The sequence below is a fragment of the Ammospiza nelsoni genome, chromosome 3 (assembly GCF_027579445.1).
Source record: "Ammospiza nelsoni isolate bAmmNel1 chromosome 3, bAmmNel1.pri, whole genome shotgun sequence".
NCBI lineage: Eukaryota > Metazoa > Chordata > Aves > Passeriformes > Passerellidae > Ammospiza > Ammospiza nelsoni.
Window position 1 is genome coordinate 8,473,906 of NC_080635.1, and position 19,021 is coordinate 8,492,926.

At 40.0% G+C, this 19,021-nt stretch overlaps 1 protein-coding gene across 4 annotated transcripts in view; it reads right to left on the reverse strand.

Moving 5' to 3' along the window:
• MACROD2 (mono-ADP ribosylhydrolase 2) overlaps positions 1-19,021 on the reverse strand; it is an 850,453-nt gene that overhangs the window by 242,883 nt on the left and 588,549 nt on the right. For all 4 annotated transcript variants that reach the window (XM_059467312.1, XM_059467311.1, XM_059467310.1 and 1 more), the window contains one exon: positions 8,140-8,213. In XM_059467312.1, the coding sequence (XP_059323295.1) occupies positions 8,140-8,213 (74 nt within the window). The remainder of the gene's footprint in view (positions 1-8,139; positions 8,214-19,021) is intronic.

Sequence of the window (19,021 nt, forward strand, 5' to 3'; positions counted from 1 at the left end):
AGGTCATATGCACCCTTAAACTGTTCTCGCATTTAAATTTAAGCAATTTGTTCTGTATTAATTTTCAGTTATTTTATCTTGGAAGCCTGCCATCATTCCCATCTTTCCACAGGTCCTCATTGTCAATGCTCTCCACATCCACAGTGCTCTTCTCAATCTGTTCTGTCATTTCCTATTTCATAGACAGACCTATTTTTCACCTTCCCAGGAATACAGTAGGATACAGAACCTATGAAGTATGTGGCCAATATAATCTAACCTATTAAATGTCAGAATCATATATCTCAAACTATATGTCAAGATGCTGAAGCCTAGCAGCAATAAACTCATTCTGTTCCTCATAGGGAATGCACTCTGGCTATGAGGATCCATGTGGGTTTCCTGCTGCATATATTTGATTGTGACCTACTGTTGATGGCTGATGTGGTTGGAAATGATGATAGGAATTGGCCAGATCTTAGATGGGAAAGTGGAATAAAACCTAACAAAATATTCTCATTACAGTTATTTCAAGTTCGGTTCTTCATAGGGTGATCCAATGATTGCTTCACTACGAGAGTCCCCTAATGTATTTTTTTGTATTTCAGTACTATTTCACCCTCATGTTCCACACTGGACATTCTGTTTTGGGAAACACTGTAGGCAAGAGAACTGAATTTAAATCAAACCAAAGTGGCACCTTTCCAGAAGCAAAGCAGCCGTGTGAGTTTGTTGGGAACAGAGCATCCAAAGAAGCCAACCTGCACTCTGCAGGATGCCAGGGCAGGGCCAGCAGCAGCAAGAAACAAGCCTGAGCTCCTGCCCTGTGCAGAAGGGCTGCAGCCTGTGCCAGCAGTGCCATCCCTGTCCCTGGGGACTGTGGCTGGGCAGGCAGCCTGGCCAGCAGCTGCTGCCCGTCCCTCCCACCCGGTCCATGTCTGCTGTGACTGCCAGCCAGACCCATCCCTGGCAGGCAGCTCCTCCGAGGAGCCTCCCAAAGGAGAATATCTCCACAACAGGAGCCTCCTTGCAAACCTCCACAGAGCAGAAGGAAAACATTATCCCCCATGTCCCTCCTCTACCCCAGCTGAGCACAGCTCCTGCTAAACCCAGCTGTAACCCACTGATACAGTTCAGACACCAAAGCAGAGCAAAACATAAATCACAACCGATTTACTACCGTGAAGAGCTCAGAAGCAAAACAAAGATTGCTGCAGCAATTTCTCCATTACTCATGAAGTGTTTTATCCATGAATCTCACTCGAGCTACATGGATTGTTATTCCTTAGTTACATGTTCCTACATACACACAGGATGAGGAACACCAGCAGATTTAGAGTCCCCAGAATTGCAGCAACATTAACTGAATCCTTCCAAAATGAAGGCTGGACCTCTTCTGCATTGTGTTGATTTGAGGAGCCAGTTAAAATGATCAGATTTCTGGCTGAAAGCCAGTACAAGAATTACAGGATGTTATCCTGATCTTTTTTGTCATGTAAGAAGCAACAAGAAGGAAAATAAAGCCACTGTTTCTACTTATTTTCAAGTATTTTTGCACACTGCTCACCACAGTAGTAAGGCCCCCCCAAGCACCCAGAAATCACAAGGAAAAAAAAAAAAAATCAAAGAAACAAAGCAAAATCTCAGCCCTGAAGCAGACAATTTTGTTAATTTAGTTACACGCCTGCAGAAGTTTGAAGCTATCCAGGCTCCTGCTATCATAACTGCTATTAAACTGCAAGGATAAAAAGAAGAAATACTTTGGCAAATTTCAATTATTAGATAGTTAACTGCTGTAAACACAAAAGAACCCATGCAGAGCTCTGTTTTGTATTAGTGACACTCATTAGCTGCAGTGGAGTTACTGAAGGTGTTTTTGATGCAGTACACTAAGGTTAGACAGGGATGTATTTTTACAAGGATGTATTCAGTGAAAACATCTACACTATGCATGGGTTTCCTCAATCCTCCACAAATTTTAGAGGGAAGCACTGACAGAAAGCCGTGGCTCCAAATCCTTCCTCCCAGTTTCATTTTGGTAACAAATGAGCATCTCAGAAACCACACCACAGGACATTGGCCTGGGACATCCCCAGCCATCATGAGCTCTACCAGTTCTGTCCAGGAGAGATACATCCTGCCTGCTTCTCAGTAGCTGTAGCAAAAATACCAAAACCTTTTCAACTTAATAAATAAAGTATTATGTGTAACAAAGACAGGCTTTGTCTGCTTCCCTCTATCACCCCTCTAACTAAACAGCAGCCTGAAGAACATAGAAGAAAAGCATTGCTGCCTTGGCAGCTGCCTTATCATTTCAGAAAATGAATTGTCTGTGAGGATGATACTTAGATTTGGGCTTTGGGGACAGCACTGAATCTCCCTGAGCCTGGTGAGAGAGCAGCTATACAGAGCAAGCAAATCATTTAAATTTTGTACCAGTTGAAAAGTGTTTTTTTTTCTCGTCTTCAGCAAGATGACAGTGGCATGATGGCTGATTTTCATTTCAATCAGAGCAGCATATGATTACCACCTAATTAGAATGTAGAAATAGAAAGGAGATAATTTTTTAACCTACCCAAGAGAACAGAGCTGGGGGAGGGGAGGAGATTATGCTAATCAAGTGATACTGGCATATCAGAGCGACCAAAATAGCCGGATGAATTTTTATCGGCACCCTTGCTGTCCTTGAGGATCTGTCAGTGGCTTCTATTGAAACCTGCATTTTCAGAGCTTTATTTCTGAGTAATAAATGTTCTTTACAATAAATACATGTCACTGCAGGCCCAAACTAAAAGATATTGCCTTAGGCATAAATACATATAATTTTTGTCAAAATTTGACATGGTTTTGTTGACAACTATAAAACTGTAAACATGAAAGCTAACAAAACAAAAGTCATGCTGTCTTAAGAGGAGTTGTTTGCATTAATATACATGTTTGGGGTTTTTTTGCACTGGTTTTCATTCATTAAATATTGCCAGCTAGCTACTCCACTCCTTTCTGGAATACATGTTGAAAGTTAGTTGCTCTGCCCTAGGGAAATCTAACTGAGGTTACATTAAATGGAACTGCATCAGGCAACATTCTCCAAGACAAGCTGTCTCCATCTGCATCCTTCTGCAGAGATAAAGCCCAGACCTCATCTCTAGATGCCACTTTGTTTAATTGTCTCTGAAGAATGAAGAGCCAGAATTAGATTGCTGAGACCACAAAAATCAGGGGGTTAGAGAAATTAAAAGCACAATAAAATTAATATTTAAATGATCTTTCGGGCAAGCCTGCTTTGTGCAATAGAGAGCTCCCTTTGCTCTGCCCTCCCAGGCAGTAGCTGCTCATCACAATATCTCTCTCCAAACTGGTCACAGTACCCAGCACCATTTTAGCTGCATGAGATATACCTTTAGCTACATTAATAGTGGAAAATGACCCCACATATCATATTTGGATGGAGAACAATACCAATGGAAGCACAAGTACAGGACACCCATCCTGCAGTGTGTCTAACTAGAGAAACAGGGGCTTCCTCATGAACATTTTTGTCTGGAGGAGTATAGCAAATGTGATCCTGACCACCTCCCCACCCCCTTTAACACAGAGTTCCATTAATTTCAGCTGGACTGGGATTTGGCTCATCCTGCTTTGCTGGAAATGTTCACTTTTTTTTTTTTTTTTGGCTGTGGGATGATTTATAACTAGCTGCTAAAAGACAAGGACCTAAGTCTCATGTACTTCAGGCAAAATAAGAAACAAAATCTCTCTTCGGCAGTGAGTCTAATGAAAAGGAATCCAGAATGTGTCTATTTATTTCTCATTTATGTGCTTTTAATTTGTATCAGTTACTTCACTGGCAGACACACATTGCCATTGCACCTTCCTAGTTGTTCTACCAGGGCGTGTATTAAATGTTGTGAGATATTGTGCAAGAGAAAGAACAATACTTTGAATTAAATGTGCTGTTAAATTAAAGTCTTTTCTTGAGCAGTGAAAAAGTCCTGAGGCTTTCCATGTCAGTGTATTTTATGGTAAGGCACACACTGAGGTCTTTTTATTTTTCACCCTTTTGAGAAACACAGCAAAGCAGAAGTACATAATTTCTATCATTGGAAACATTTCTATATATCTGCCACAAAAACCCAAAGATAACCCATACCCCATCACCCCCAATAATGTAGGGGGTCCAGTATTTAAAGCTGTCATAATGTTTTTGAGATACAGGAAATCAGCTAGTAACACCTCAAACCTTGCCAAATTATCCCAGAAACAAATATTCTGACCTGTTTAAAAAGCTTCATGTGCATTTTAAAATGAATCCCAGGGTGTAATTTCCTAAAGAGTGAACTCCAGTTCTATTTTGTGCTCTGAAGAATTCTATTAAACCTCTGGAGCACTTTGTGCAAAGTGAAAGCACAGTCTGCTAAGGAGATAGCCTAGGTGGTCTGCAGTAAATTAACCACTACTGCTGACTGAGGCCATACTGGGGAGCTTGCTCCAAGGGATTTCTACACTTACAGCATAACACCATTTACCAGCTTCTAAACTAGATTTGGCCCCTGGCTGCAAGTCAGCAAACCTGGGTGTAAAGCACGGCCAGAGATTAGTTTGACTGAGGGTTTCATTTCAAGAGTGGAAGGGTGCTGCTGGTGCTGCACAAAACTGAGTCCAAACCACTACCTAAAATATGGTTGTTTTTTCCAGACAACTTTTTGCAGTTTTAGGCTGCTGGACTATGGTGGCTATGTGTTGAGTAAATTACAATAGAAATACCTCTCTGTTGCTTTGTAACAATTAACCTCAGAAAGCAGCTAACTCCATTTGCATGGTAATGAGACATTCATCTAAGTGACATCAGAGTTAAGCATGCTAATAAGTTTCTATACAAACACCTGAGGGGTCAAGCACAACCATGGGCTTGGATAAGAAAACCTTTTATTAAATGCAAATCACTTGTCTTTTAAATACTGTGACAAAGAAATTTGCAGGACTCTAACACAGCTTGCAGAAGTCCTTCAAGTCACATTTTCAGGCCTCTGGGCTGACTAAGGAATACAGCAACTGCTTTATTTATATTTGGAATTAATATCAATATCTGAAACATCTTCATTACACCATCAAAGGAAAGAAGTACTACAGAAAGGTAGAGAGGTGAAAACAAGAATACTCCTTTATCTTTCTCAAATTGGTCACAGATTGCTGGGCTGCTGGAAGGCAGACAAGACATGGCTGCTGTAGAGCACAACAAAAGACTTGGAAATTTATCAGCTTTCCTTCTTATTCACCTGCCTGGTTTTGCCAGGTATATTGTTATGGAGGGAGATTCCCTGGTGAGCATGCTCTCTATCTTGCACTAAAACTTCTTGAATTCAATCAGTCAATTCACATTCCACAATCAAGCAGTTTGAGACCTCCGTGAGTGTTTAGGTCCAAGGGCACGACTGGCTGCCAGACACCTTTGGGACTAAAGGAGCAGATCCTTCTCACAGGCAAGGCAGATTGCAGAGCAGAGGTTGAGGGGAAGAAGCTGACTTTGATTGATTTAACTCTGGCACAGCCAAGGGTAGGAGGCCTCTCTCGCTCAGGAGAGGCTGTTAGCAGGACACACCAACTCATCCTGTCAGCACAGGCAGTACAGAGAGCAGGTTTGGCTCAGTGGTAACAGGAATGAGATGCAGACAGCACTCCGAAAAGCTGCCCTTGTGCCAGATCATTAGGGGTTTTGCTCCCAGACTAGAAAATGTGAATTTAAACATCCAGTGGGTGTAGTGGGAATTGATCTGTCTTTGAGACAGAACTTTGTAGAAAGGACTATATCATATGGCTGTGTGCAATAAGAAGAGACCATATTAAAGCACAAAAAGTCCCTTAATTCCATCGCTGTATGATGAGCTACTTTGGGGAAAAGATTGGGTAATGTATAATATTATTACTCAAAACACAAAATCTAGTCCAAGGGAGTAAGTGTACACACCCCTGACAGTGTTCAAGGCCAGGATGGATGGGGCCCTGAGCAGCCTGGCACAGTGGGTAGCATCCCTGCCCACAGCAGGGGCTGGAATTAGATGCACTTCAAGGTTCCTTGCAATGCAAAACATTCTGTGGTTCCATAACAATATAAAATGGATCAGATTGACACTTGACACAGGTCTTTTAAACCAGGTAACTATGCCCACATTGCTATATGCATTAAATGACAGAAACCCAGTAATGGTATGCTTCCCAAAGATCCCTTTTACTGCAAAAGTTACTGCTGTCCTTCATAAAATGAATTATCTTCATTTTGCTGCTGTCCTGTTTAAGACAAGTAAAACATGCTAGTATGCCATAATCTAAAACTTAAGCCAAAGGATTGTGGAAAAACCTCAGGAAGACAGTAAGCTTCATGTGAGAAAGCACAAAGTTGTGGATAACCAAACCCTCAAAACATATCTTGACAGAAACATAATACTCCACTTCCTTTGAAAATCAACAAAAACTCTGGGGGAACAGCTCTAGTAATCATCATCATCACCAGTAATATGCAATAATTGCACCACCCATACGTCTCCAAGTGCATCAAACAGTGAGACCTCAGCTTGGTGAGGTTGGGATTCAGGATGTTAGGAAAAACACATTTAAGACAACAACTATGAGCCATAATAGTCCAAATTGAAAAAACAACTGTGGTGTAAAATGAGTAGGATAACTTTATAATAAATAATATTGCTTTGTATTTAGGACAGCCTGGACTACTTTCACTGTCCAAATATTATAAACAACAGCTACTTAGTTACAGGTAATTCTGGTTAAATTGGAGTTTGTGAGGAGCAAGGCAGGAGGTGTACATACAATACAGACTCAGTTTTTGAGGAAGAAATGCTTATTTCTGGAGCAAAAAATAAAACCAAACCTTTTAGCCTATTTTGTAAATGATTGGGTTAAAATGAAGCTAGGAGAAATTATAAGATGGTAAGCACCACAAACATACTGGTTTTAACCTTACACATCAAGATTAAACTTAGAAACAGACAAGATCCCAAAAATGTAAGTTTAGGGCTAAGTTGATGAGATTTAGGCCCTAATAGTGTTAATCAAGTCTGTCCACCCCAAATCCCTGCTTCACTGCTCATCTTTCTAGCTGTGGGAAGCAACTGTGACAGCAGCAAAAGCCACAACAACCAAGTACTCAGTACTGAAATAATCAGGGTCCAGACAGGTCAGCCCTCCTTAGTGCACCTCCAGGTTTGAAAACCTCAACTGTTCCACTCAAATCTCAACATATTATTTCCTTTCAATCCAAATTTGGCAAAAAACCCAAACAAAACCACATAAACTCACTAAATTCATGCTCTGATATATCAGATGCTTGGGAAAAAAAATATATCCTTGAATATACTAGAGGAAAAATATTACTAATGATGTCCTTGTATGCAGTGCTTCTCCACTGCATGCTTTGTTCAATGTTTTCAGACAAAATACCAAACAACTTCAACTGTCTGAAATCTGCTGGCTATAGTCACAAGGAAACAGGCAGACTGTCACTTTAAGACATTATGATATTATTTGTTTTGCCACTTTTTTGCTGCACTTCTGCAACCCAACACTAGGAATAGAGAAAGACAAACACTGCGAAGGGAAGAGATGCAGATCATTCTGTTGAAAGCATTTTTTGTCTTGTACAAACAATCACTATTATGTTGCCACTGGAAGATGACCAGTACTAATAAAAAATAACATATTTAGTGACACTAAATAGAAGTAAATAAAAAAATTAATGAAAACATAAAATGGGAACCTACAGGTCTTTACAGTAAAGTGACCTCTGGCACACCACTGATCTTTGGTGGCCGTTTCCAGTGACAACTGGTGTGCACATTTCCTTTCCAAGAATCTCCTCATTATTACCCAAAAACTCTGACACTCAGAACCAGCTCAGGAAGAGAACAGTCTTCTGCTCTGCCAGGAAAGATTACAATGCACAGGAAATTCACAGAAAATGCACAGTATGGTTTCAAACAAAGGTATTTCCTTTGAACTCTAATATAGCTTTTAGATATAAAAATCTTCCACTGGCTATAATGTCCTGACCTGACTTCAAGGCTCAAGCCTATGTTTACTCTTTTCACAGTTTTGGAGTCAAAGACCATAACCGTAAACAGAAATCTGAAAAAAAAATTTGTTCCATACCTCATTGTGATTCTTGCTTAACCATTCCTTAATAGTGCTAAGGGCAATGACAGCAGCAGGCTCGTTTGGAAAACCTAAAAAAGAGAAGAAATGGGAGATAAATAAAAGGTATAATTTCTTTTACATACAAGACAACAAAAATCTGGGTTGTTTTCCTTCTTATTCTTTAAAATATTTTGGAATTATAGCTGGTCAACTCCCTTCTTCACAGATTTGTATAAAGGTTTTAGGCAACATCTGTTGAAATTTTCCCCAGCTAAATAAATTGAAAATAGACACAACAAGGTTTTATTGGATTTTTTTTCCTTGACTCTGGTTAAGAGAAGTCCACTGCTCAAGAGAAGAAGAAAGAATAGAGAGCTATCATGCGCCATACTGGACAGGCAAGCATTCAACACATATATCACAGTAACAAATACTGGGCTTACATTTCATGGCAGCAAGAAAAATTCAGACATTTCTTAAGGCATAAGGGCTTTCTCAAGGCTTACTTTTTTAAATCCATCTGTCAGCAAAACCACACCACACTATGACCCCAGTGCCATAGGCCTTATAAAGAGAGAAATGTTTGATTTGGAAATCCCTCAATTTATGACCTGAATCATAACAAACAACTTTGGAAATTAAAGCAGTCATGAAGCATAAGCATATGAACTTAAGACCTTGCGTTGCATGATACATTAGCAATAGCAATTCCCCCCAGCACTAAACAATAACAAAACTCTTTCCAGGGATACAGACTTTTTGCTTTGATGGTTTCTACCTATCAAATCCATGGATGCTTTCATTACTTAGGCTCCTTAATTTAATTTTCCTTTAAATTCCTAACTTGGGGCAGCAAATCGTTTCTGTGAGGATTTAAAAATAAAACCCCATAAGCTGCATGAATCTCTCTCAGTAAGTGAGATTAATAGAACAGGCTTTGAAGAGGTGGAGCTGCAGGCACAGTGGACAAGCAAGCAACAGGGTTAGAAAGAGTCATGAAATTTGGCATACAGTTGTGTAGATACAGCCTTTCTTACATCACCCTTGCACCATAAGCTAAAACACAGATAATGCAAAAAGTTATAAATTCCCAGCTTTTTGACTTATATTTTCTTTAACCCTTTTTCAGAATTTGTGCAATGCAAGATTAGGAAAAAATCCAACCTAAACCAAAATCCCTCCACTGAATCACATTCCCAAAACATCACTTCCTGTAAATTGACTCTGCAAAGATTTGCTCCAGCAGCATGTGTACTCTTCTGAAGTGACAGATGACAACAATTCATCAAGAAAAACAAGCAAAATACTCAGTTTTGGATTATACCAACACTTAGCATGTGTGTCCTTTGAATACATTTCTCAATAAAGCATATTTTTACATAAAAAAAAACCAGTTACCAAGTCCAAGATCGAAAACTAGCTTAGACCCTACAAATGTTACTGTGGATACTTCCCTTGCTGCTGGGAAAATAAATTGTTGTAACATTTAATAATGCTGCTGATGTCATCAAGGCATATGTCTCATGACACCAGCTAACGACCACTAACAAAACCCAGAGCGGGGACTTCCAGCAGCCTCATTTTCATAACACAAAACAACAGAGCTCTAAGCAGACCATCTGCTCAAATTAGTAATATCCTAGCTGACAAACTGGGGCTTTTTCACACAGAAATTCCATACCCTGAGTGTGGTAGCTCTGCCTGGACATAAAATGAACACCGTGCAGAGGGACAAATGCGTATTTCAGACAACTGATATACTATTGTTTATGCACTGAATGGTTTATTTTCAGAACAATGCTCCCTCCAGCAAGATTAACTTTTCAGGCTTGTTTTTCACTCCCTTGCAGCAGGGTAGCTGGCCAAAATGGTGATAAAGCACTGGATATTGTATAGAATCTCTCCATAAATTGTACACTGTTTAGAAACTGCTGCCATACTAACCAGACTTAAATAGAACCTTATCTAGAAAACTGGTTTTCAATTACTACTAAGTCACCACAATGTAAAGGAAACAGTGCTGCAACCTAAATAAACAGCCTTGAATTCTGTGTGTGATTTCAGGAAATATGTTGAAATCCATCAGAGTATTTTATGATCAGCTACCCCCCCAAAAAGGATCATCTAATTAGCATTTTACACACATTTCTGCAAATTTTAGGGAAAGGATTAACTTACTGACTATATGCAGAAGCAGGATGGAATTAGCCTCCTGTTGCAAACCTTGCACCAGCACAAAAACCCCTGTGTGTCTGATTCTCAAACAGAAAAACATTTTGTTTATGGACTGGGTTAAAGGAAGATAAAGCAAGATGGGATCTGTTAAAACACACTTTTGCATTGTTTTTATCTCTAGCCTACATTTGCCTGCTGGAACATTTCTGGTTTGCTCCCATCTGTACCCCCATCACTCTTTCAGAGAAAAAGCAATCTCAGGAAGCACGTGGGAATCAAATTACTTGAGAGAAATGAGCTCGAGGTGCCTCACAGTTTACTGACTGCTGGAGCAGCAGCTCAGGCAATTCTGGCTAAAGGCTCAATTTCACAAAAGATAAAACAGGTAAAGTAATGACTGACACTGGGCCATGTTACTGCAGTGAGTGCTCCTCCAGCATACTGAAAAGGACAAGGGCACAAAAAAACACACAAGGGCCATGAGGTTCAGGACTTCACTGTGTTTGTCTGCATGGAGAAAAAGAGAGGGTTGGCAGGTTGTATGTCATGGACAGGTGTGTGGGGAAGTGCACAGACCCACAGACACAGGTATCTAACTTGGACTGAGCTTTTTACATTCCCCCCTGCCACAGCAAACACCTTGGCAACATACCCACCCATACCAAAAAGCAGGACAGGCTGTGTCTGCTTCCTGAAGAGCTGCTTCAGCAAGTGACAATTTTACTGCCACCATCTGCATTTTGCAGTGCCAAGTGATCACATCTCACCATCCATTACCAGGATCCCAGCTCCTTAAGTACAGCAAAATCCTGGATATGAGCAGGAGCCACTCCTCTGGTGCCCCTCTGAGCTCAGCAACCACCCTTTACAGCACAGCTTTCATCATCACAGCTGATGGCACAGGGGGTACAAACCTTCTAACTCAGCAGGAACCAGGGTGTGCACCTTGCTACCATCACATAAATGCACCTCATCTGGTCTCCACTGCTTTTGGTATGTGTTTGCACAGACACTACCCACAGTGACAGCCTAGGAAAGCTTCCTTTGAGAGGTCTTCAAACTTACAAGATGCTGCAACTCTTCCCAGGGCATTACCAACTTATTCCTGGAAATTGTAACCCTGACATGTGAAACAGCTGGCAAAGCAAGCCCTAGGCTGTGACAGTCCTTGCAGTCATCATGGCCATAATTTTCCTGCAAAGGTATGATAAGATATGGCAGAATTATTTGGATGGATCTGATATGAAATAAATGTGCTGTTTTAGAGGAGAAGAGTGTGGAGGAGAACTAAGTAACTAGAGATACACACTGATATTCCCATTAAATTTTGTATTTCTTCCCTGGAATGCAACTGGAAAGAACATAAATTGTCCTGTTTCATCAAAGTACACAAAATATGCAGTGAATTCCCTGTTGTTAGACACCCTTGTGTAAATACTCAGTCTTTTGTGCTTGGGGGATTCAATGGAAAAACATTTAATAATTATGAATGTCTTTACTATGCCTAATTCATCTGTGCAATATCAGAAAAACATATACCAGCAGTCCATAGAATCATAGACTATTCTGAGTTGAAATGCACCCACAGGATCACAGAGTCCAACTCCAGCCCTTCGCAATGTTCTTTAAAGCATAACAGAGCAACAAGGGTTTTGAAACACACAACTAACAGAAATCAATTTCAGGGACTCCCAAACTTTATGGAGATGCTGGTAGCTTTATCTGCCTCTTTTACTGGGCTTGATCCAGTCTTACAAAAAATGTCTAACTTACAATCAGGTAATGCCACCTCCCCTTGAAGAGCCCATTAACAAAACACTGGTATTAAGTAATCAAACTTTAATATGACCTACCGGAGGATTAAGATAACAGATTATAACAGGAGGGCTATAATACTAACAAGCAAATGTCAATCCAGAAAAATCACTTCAGTAAGCCACAGTGATAAGTGTTATAATTTGTCAGTTCAACTGAGATAGCTGATGTTTTCTGTAAATCAACTCCTTCTGGTACAAAAAGGTCTCTATCCTTTTTTGCTAGCACAGCCTAAGTGCTAGGCAGGTTTTTATTAATTTAAAATGTTCCCTTCTCTATGGATTCTAAAAGGCTTGTCATGGTCTTATATTCTTATTTGCCAGTTTTAATGGTTTAATTTTGAAGCAAATCATGAAAAGAACCAAATGCACATCAACACAAATAATCATTATGTATTTTCATATTTTCCTCAGAAAAATATCTACACTGGCATATTTGTGCATATATCAAGATGTAACAGTTTGCAGACTGTTCCTGTGTGCTAAAATCAACCCTGAGTCCCACAGCTTAATCAACAAGACTGTTAAAATGGAAAAACTTCCATGTTTTAAGTTTATAAATTTGTCAGTATGTTTACAGATATATAAATGATGCTCTCCAAATAGTAGCTTGTCACATTTTTAAACTGGGGGACTGCATTGAAGGCCATCTCTGCAGTCAGTATGACAGGGTATCTCCACCATGCATCAAGTACTTGCTATGTGGGAATCATCAGCACCAGATGGCACGGAATACAAAGATGCTTTAAAGGAAATAAGTGGGGAAGAAAAGGAAAAAAGGTACTAAGAATTTATTCTATACATGTTCTGAAACCTGATATGATTATTGGTACTGCAAATACCTTGTGAATCGCAACCAACACATAAATAACTGCACTTCATTATGGCCATGTGGGTTAAGGCCAGCTATTGACAATGCAGATAGTGCTTAGGACAACAAAAGAGAACAAATGAGATGCACAGCCCAGCACGCCTGAGGTAGGGTTAACTCAATACATCCACTTGTCCTTCAGCTGTGAAATAAACAGAATAATCCTGCAACTGATCCCATACAATCATCTTGTCAGAGATGTATTTTAGTAGTCAAAATTAATTCACTCATGAATTCATGCTGATTCCCATTACCATGGTAAATCCATTCTGTTTGGAGAGAGATGATAGTATTCTACCAAAAAGCTTATTGTCTTGCTATTCTTGAGCTTTTTGCTTTTTTCACTCACTCTTCTTTTTCTTTTTTTTTAATAATCATTGTCACATAGTGATTGGTTAATCAAGCTAAGTTCCTACCTTGATCATTTTTGTGGACTCTCATAACTTGGAAAGAAAGTACCCTCATATGGATCAGCTATGTTGAAGACTAAACTAAAGAGCCATGAATCTTCTGCTAAATAACCTACCTTGCCTTATTGAACTCATTCAGCCAGAGAAAACCTTATTTGCTGTCCACTCAAAAACTAACTTTAAGAAAATGGAATTAAGTACTGTGAAAAGCCAGTAACCTTTCTGTTACCCCAAGAAACAAAGCCACACCAATTCACTGTACCCTTCACAGACTGAGCTACACTAATTAATTATCTTTCATGTAAAATAAAGAAGGGGGAATAGGAAATCTTCAAAATGCATAAAGAAAACATTATTCTGAAGAAATCATTATACACTTCTCAATCGCTCCTAAGAAAGGTGCAAACCTTTGAGGTGAAAAAAATTCAGCAGCAACAGAAAACCACATGCAGTTCAGAAGAATCATTTCCACTTGCATTCAACTGACATGACAGATGCAGCTGGTGGAAGGTGGTTAATAAAGAACCTCACAAGAACTTTTCTGCCCTTATACAGAGACACTAAGCTGGTAGAGAATTGAAATAAGGGAGAGCCTTTCTTAATTTGCAGAAGTGCACTGACTAAGACAGGGATCCCTGGTTAAGTCAGTCAGGGTCAATGCTGGCACCAGGGAGCATGATGGAACTCACACAAGCCAGCAAAATCAAGACAAGTTGGAGGTCAAGACACATGGACTGTCTGGGTAACAGGGCTTGCTCAGCCTTGGCTTGTCAGAAGAGGTGCCCAGGGTGTGCTGGCTGAGAGTGGCCTCCTGTGCAATCAGCACATCAACTCACCTGCACCATCTGCCGCTCAGGTGCTTTTCTGTTCCATTCTACATCTGGGCTCAGCTTAGGGATGCAGCTGGAAGTTGCCAAAAGGTGGCTACAGCGCAAGACAAACTAGGTCACAGCTGTTCTCTCTGAAATACGCAATATCACACCATGCTTCACTTCATGCTCTGCCATGTTGGTATCATTGGAAAAATACCTGCCCTATAACTGTGTTAAAAGTGCCAGCTGAGCAGAGACACACACTGTAGTCATGTAGGTCATGTGAACAGAGGCTTGCACCAGTAAGTCTAAAGATTTCACTGAAGAAAAAATACATTTCAAATTTACTGCGTTGTAATTTATTAACATTGGAGGGGGGACAAATGTTTAGTGAAAATGCGTTTACCTTTGGACTACTGAGGAGGAAGAGTGCTCCCCTGCAAGTACCTTACTGCAAGAAATATCATAATGCCATTCTGAAGGAGAGTTGTATGTGTGTAAGAATTTCACTTTTCTGCAGTAGTAGTAGATTCTTTTTATTAGAAGTCTAGGTTTTGGCTTCACTTTTCCAGCATTTGTAAAGGAGTATGCTTGCAGGGAATACATCACGGAGAAATGAATTCTGTACCAGTCTTGTGAAAAAACACAGCAAGCAATACTTGGAGACTCTGGAAATCAAAACTGCTTTGTAGCTGTGGTGTTTACTGTGCTGTGTGATGGAGCTTTTCTGTCTGTCAGGGAATTTCTAATGCCCAAGCAGAAAATTAGGCTTCAAGATGAGCACAGTAGGGGAAAGATCAGACAGACACCAGTGCAACACTGAAAGCAAAAAGATCTCACTGCTCTTGCCATTAGCATTCTCCTATGGGAGGAGAAAGCCTACACAAGGCAAGTGGAAGATATAATCATGCAGGTAGTTTTGCAATTATAAAATCTGCCTATGAGGGTGCATATGCAATGTCTGTGTAAACTATACAGCTGTTTAAACACATGTATACAGCTGTTCCTGAGCTCAAGCACATCATTCTCCTTTAAATACACTTCATACCATAACCAGGATTGCTATTCCAGAAACAAACCTTGTACAAAGAAATGTTAATTGAAAGAGATCTCAAAGTGCACATGAGCCTTCTAATGCAGAGTATTAAATCTTTTCTTTTGCCATATATAACAAGCAAGTTGGGTTTAAGGGTGGCAACATAATACAGCCAAAGTAATTTGAAACAAAGCGTAAAGCACTACTCAGCTGTGAAATCTCCCATCATACACTGAATTGCACAGCAATGGGATATTGGCCTCAGTCTAGTAACAATTCCAACATGGTTAAATATTTATTCTACCCACTGATTTAAATAAAAATACCCTGTTGTTCTCAAGTGTAGCAAAGCGTAAGGAATCAATCCTACCTTCCTAAAGTATCTCGCTAATGCCACAGGAGATAAAACCCAATCAAACCAACGCCCGTGCACCCACACGCTCTGAATTCCACTTGAAACTGGAATTTGCTCTTGGAACGTGTGGTGCAGGGCATTGGACCCCCTTAACCTACACTGACACCATTCCCAGGCCCCCCTTGACACACACAGTCTCCAAGCACCAAGGGATGATCTGTTCAGCAGTGGGAATAAAGTAATGATTCTGTACCTTGCCAAGCACTGTTCCTCATGGCATGCTGCTATTGATTGCAGGCTCTAATTGAAGGCTTATCTGAAGTAGAGATATTCTTGATGTGCCACCAACTTACTACTAATATGTCTGCCACCATAGGCCAGGCAGGGTTAGAAGGGGTAGGAATTGCCATGAGAGGCTCACTCCTCTTGCTGAGGGATCTTTATGCAGAGAGTGGGAGCCAGGAAAATGCTCTGAGGAGCAGCAGATTGAGGTGGAGGAAGAGGAGGAGAGGCAGGGAGCATGGAACCTCTTGTGCAAGATGGGGAGTAGGATTTTGGGAAGAAGGGCTGAATGTTAGAGAAAATAGCAGGGCTACCAGCTTTGCTGGAGCTTGTTGTCATCTCATTGCAGGGGTTCCATGCTGTTGTCTCCTACCACAAAAGTTCCTTACCTTCCTGGTGTTTCTCCTGGGCAGCTCCTCAGAGCACTGACTCTTTCTTCTCACAAAGCAACCACTGGCCCCAGTTCCCTTCTCACCCAGCCACCCCACTCTTTTATAGCATCTTCTTCTCACTGGTTACAGCTGTGGCCTGGTAAAATCAGGCCTGCTCCTAACCTTTGATAATTGGCCCAGCTGCAACTCCTTAGGGGTGAGATTACTTTCTACACCATCTTTATTTTCTTATATTCTATCCTCCTACAGGAGCTCTCAGTACTTTGTCTCGAATAGGCATGACAAGAATTACAAGAACTAGGGGAAACACATGCATGTAATGGACATAGGCCACCACAGCAAAATGAAGGAAAATGGCAGCACAGAAAGTCTGAGGAACTTCAGAGGAATGAAACATGCACAGGCAATAGTGAAAAAAAACCACAAAATCACATAAAGAACACAGAGAGAATTGCCAGCCCAGCTCTAGCCCTTAAATCACTTCCACCATGTTCAATTGCTTCAGCAGATGCAAGACAAAGACCACGCTGGGTTATCTAAAACCAACAGAGCTTTTGGGGAAGGCCATGCCTGTACAAGAACCAACAAAACCATCTGACATTATTTCTACTGAAGCACTGCTCTTATCTCCTCTCCAAGGGAAATCAAAGATTTCCTAAGAGCACATAATCAGCTGAAACAATATATACTTACTCCTTGTAAAAGAAAAAAAAAAAAAAAAAAGGAAATAAAATTGTTCTTTTATCTTTTTTCCCAAAAGACATATGAGGAAGAAAGTTATAGGGCAGGTTGGGTGAAAAAGCAGGACACTATGTCTGGCCCATTTAATCTACTTAGTTAAGTCTTTTTAACAAAAACATTATTGATTTTTGGTTTGACTTTATTATTCACACTGGGGATTTTTTTTCAATTTTTGCCTCAGACTGCAGTAAACCATAATAAAGGGTCACACCAGCAGCTATTGTATTCAGGAAATCTACAACAATTCACACCTGAAATATTTCCATCTAATGTGGAGTTCAAAAATGCCAGTACACTCGGGAGGAACAGAGAAGGGGTGCATTCTAAATTTGATGTTTAATGGCTTGTTCTTCACCCTGCAGAAAGGCAATTCATGCTACTTGAACACATACTACATGCTCACTGATAAAAAAAGTGCTTGTGCAGGTTGTTGGACTTGATGCATCATTGCACTAGCTCAACAATTTTATGCATTAATTTTTTAAGAGAAAGAATTTTTTCCCCTTGCCCAGTTGCTGCTTTCTGTAGTAGTCATTTCTGAAGTAGTCATTTCCATGGTAGTCATTTGCCTGCCAGAGGTCAGCTCCACATATCCTTCTTTTGTGTCCTGCAAGGGCCACAATGTGCCTTATTTGCTTTTATGTTCCTGCATCTATCAGCAACTAGCCAATCTACACTATTTATCTTCATTTCAGGATGCATTGCAGCAACAACTTTTTAAACAAAAACTACAAGGAATCCACTAGCACCTCTTAAACCTTCCCCCAAAGCTGCAGTGAAAAACCTTTCTGCATGTTCTGAGATTACAGCACTATACACAACAGATAAAAAGCAGTTGGAAGACTGTTAAAGTTTGGAATAATGGGAAAAACTGGCTTAAAGCAAGAGTAAGGAAAGATTGAAATTTAAAACTCTGATTTCAGCAAACCTGCCTGGTTAAAATTGTGCATTACACACTTCTGATGCCCTTAGCAAGGTCTCAAATGCTAAAGAGTGTAAAAAAAAATTAATGGGTAAAATATTAAAATAACCTTCTGTCTTATAACACCCGCATCAAAACACTTTTGATTAACAATCCCCCCAAGAAGCAGTTGCTTTCTAAACCCAATACTGGTAGCTGATCAACAAAATAATCCAGACCTCATCAGATAATTCAGGGTTTCAAAAGATCACAGTATTAATTGTTAAACAAATTTTTGTTACAAATACCATTTCTCCTAACATCTCTGATTTGCATTTCACTCACAATTATGCTTTTATTGAGTCTTGCATTCTTCAATCAAAAAGGAAATTAAATAACCAGTCAATGGCACATGCAATTCCAGAAACTCAAATCCAATTTAGTCTTGATATGAACTGTTTTAAGTAGCATTTTCAACATGCAATCTGGTTAAGTTGCCAGTGTATTGTTGGGGTTTTTAAATTTTATTTTTAAATAATTGTATGAGCAAACATGGGCTGATTTAGAAGGAATGGGATTTCCTAGCCTTCAGAAAGATGTAACAAACATCAAAATTTCTGGTTAGACCAACAGCAGTAAATCCAGCCTTAAAGTAAAATTATTCAGTTTTGTGAGATGCCACTTTTCAGGGGGAAACATAAAGCCCAAACACACATATTTAGCAAGTAATTTTGAACAATATTCAAACTGAAACAGGGTAAAAAGCAATGACAGAGCAAATGATAATTACCGTAGTCAGAAGGAATGTCTGGATTTGAAACAAAAGAACCAGCGCTATGGTTGGTCAGATCAAGCAGTGCAGGATTTGGAAGACTGAGAAATCTCTCTTGTCCAACAATGCAGTACAAATAAGAACCTGATCTGGACAATTTAAATGTAAATTTCTTACTACCTGTCAGACAAGTGAGATTTAAAGACATCCACTTAAAAACCCAGGCATCTCCAGACCCAGTCTTAAAGTGAAAATAGACCTGACACCTCAATTTCCATCTAAATGTGGCCATGAGGCTGCAAAGGGGTCATGTGGGCGGGGCAGGCCCAGATAAGG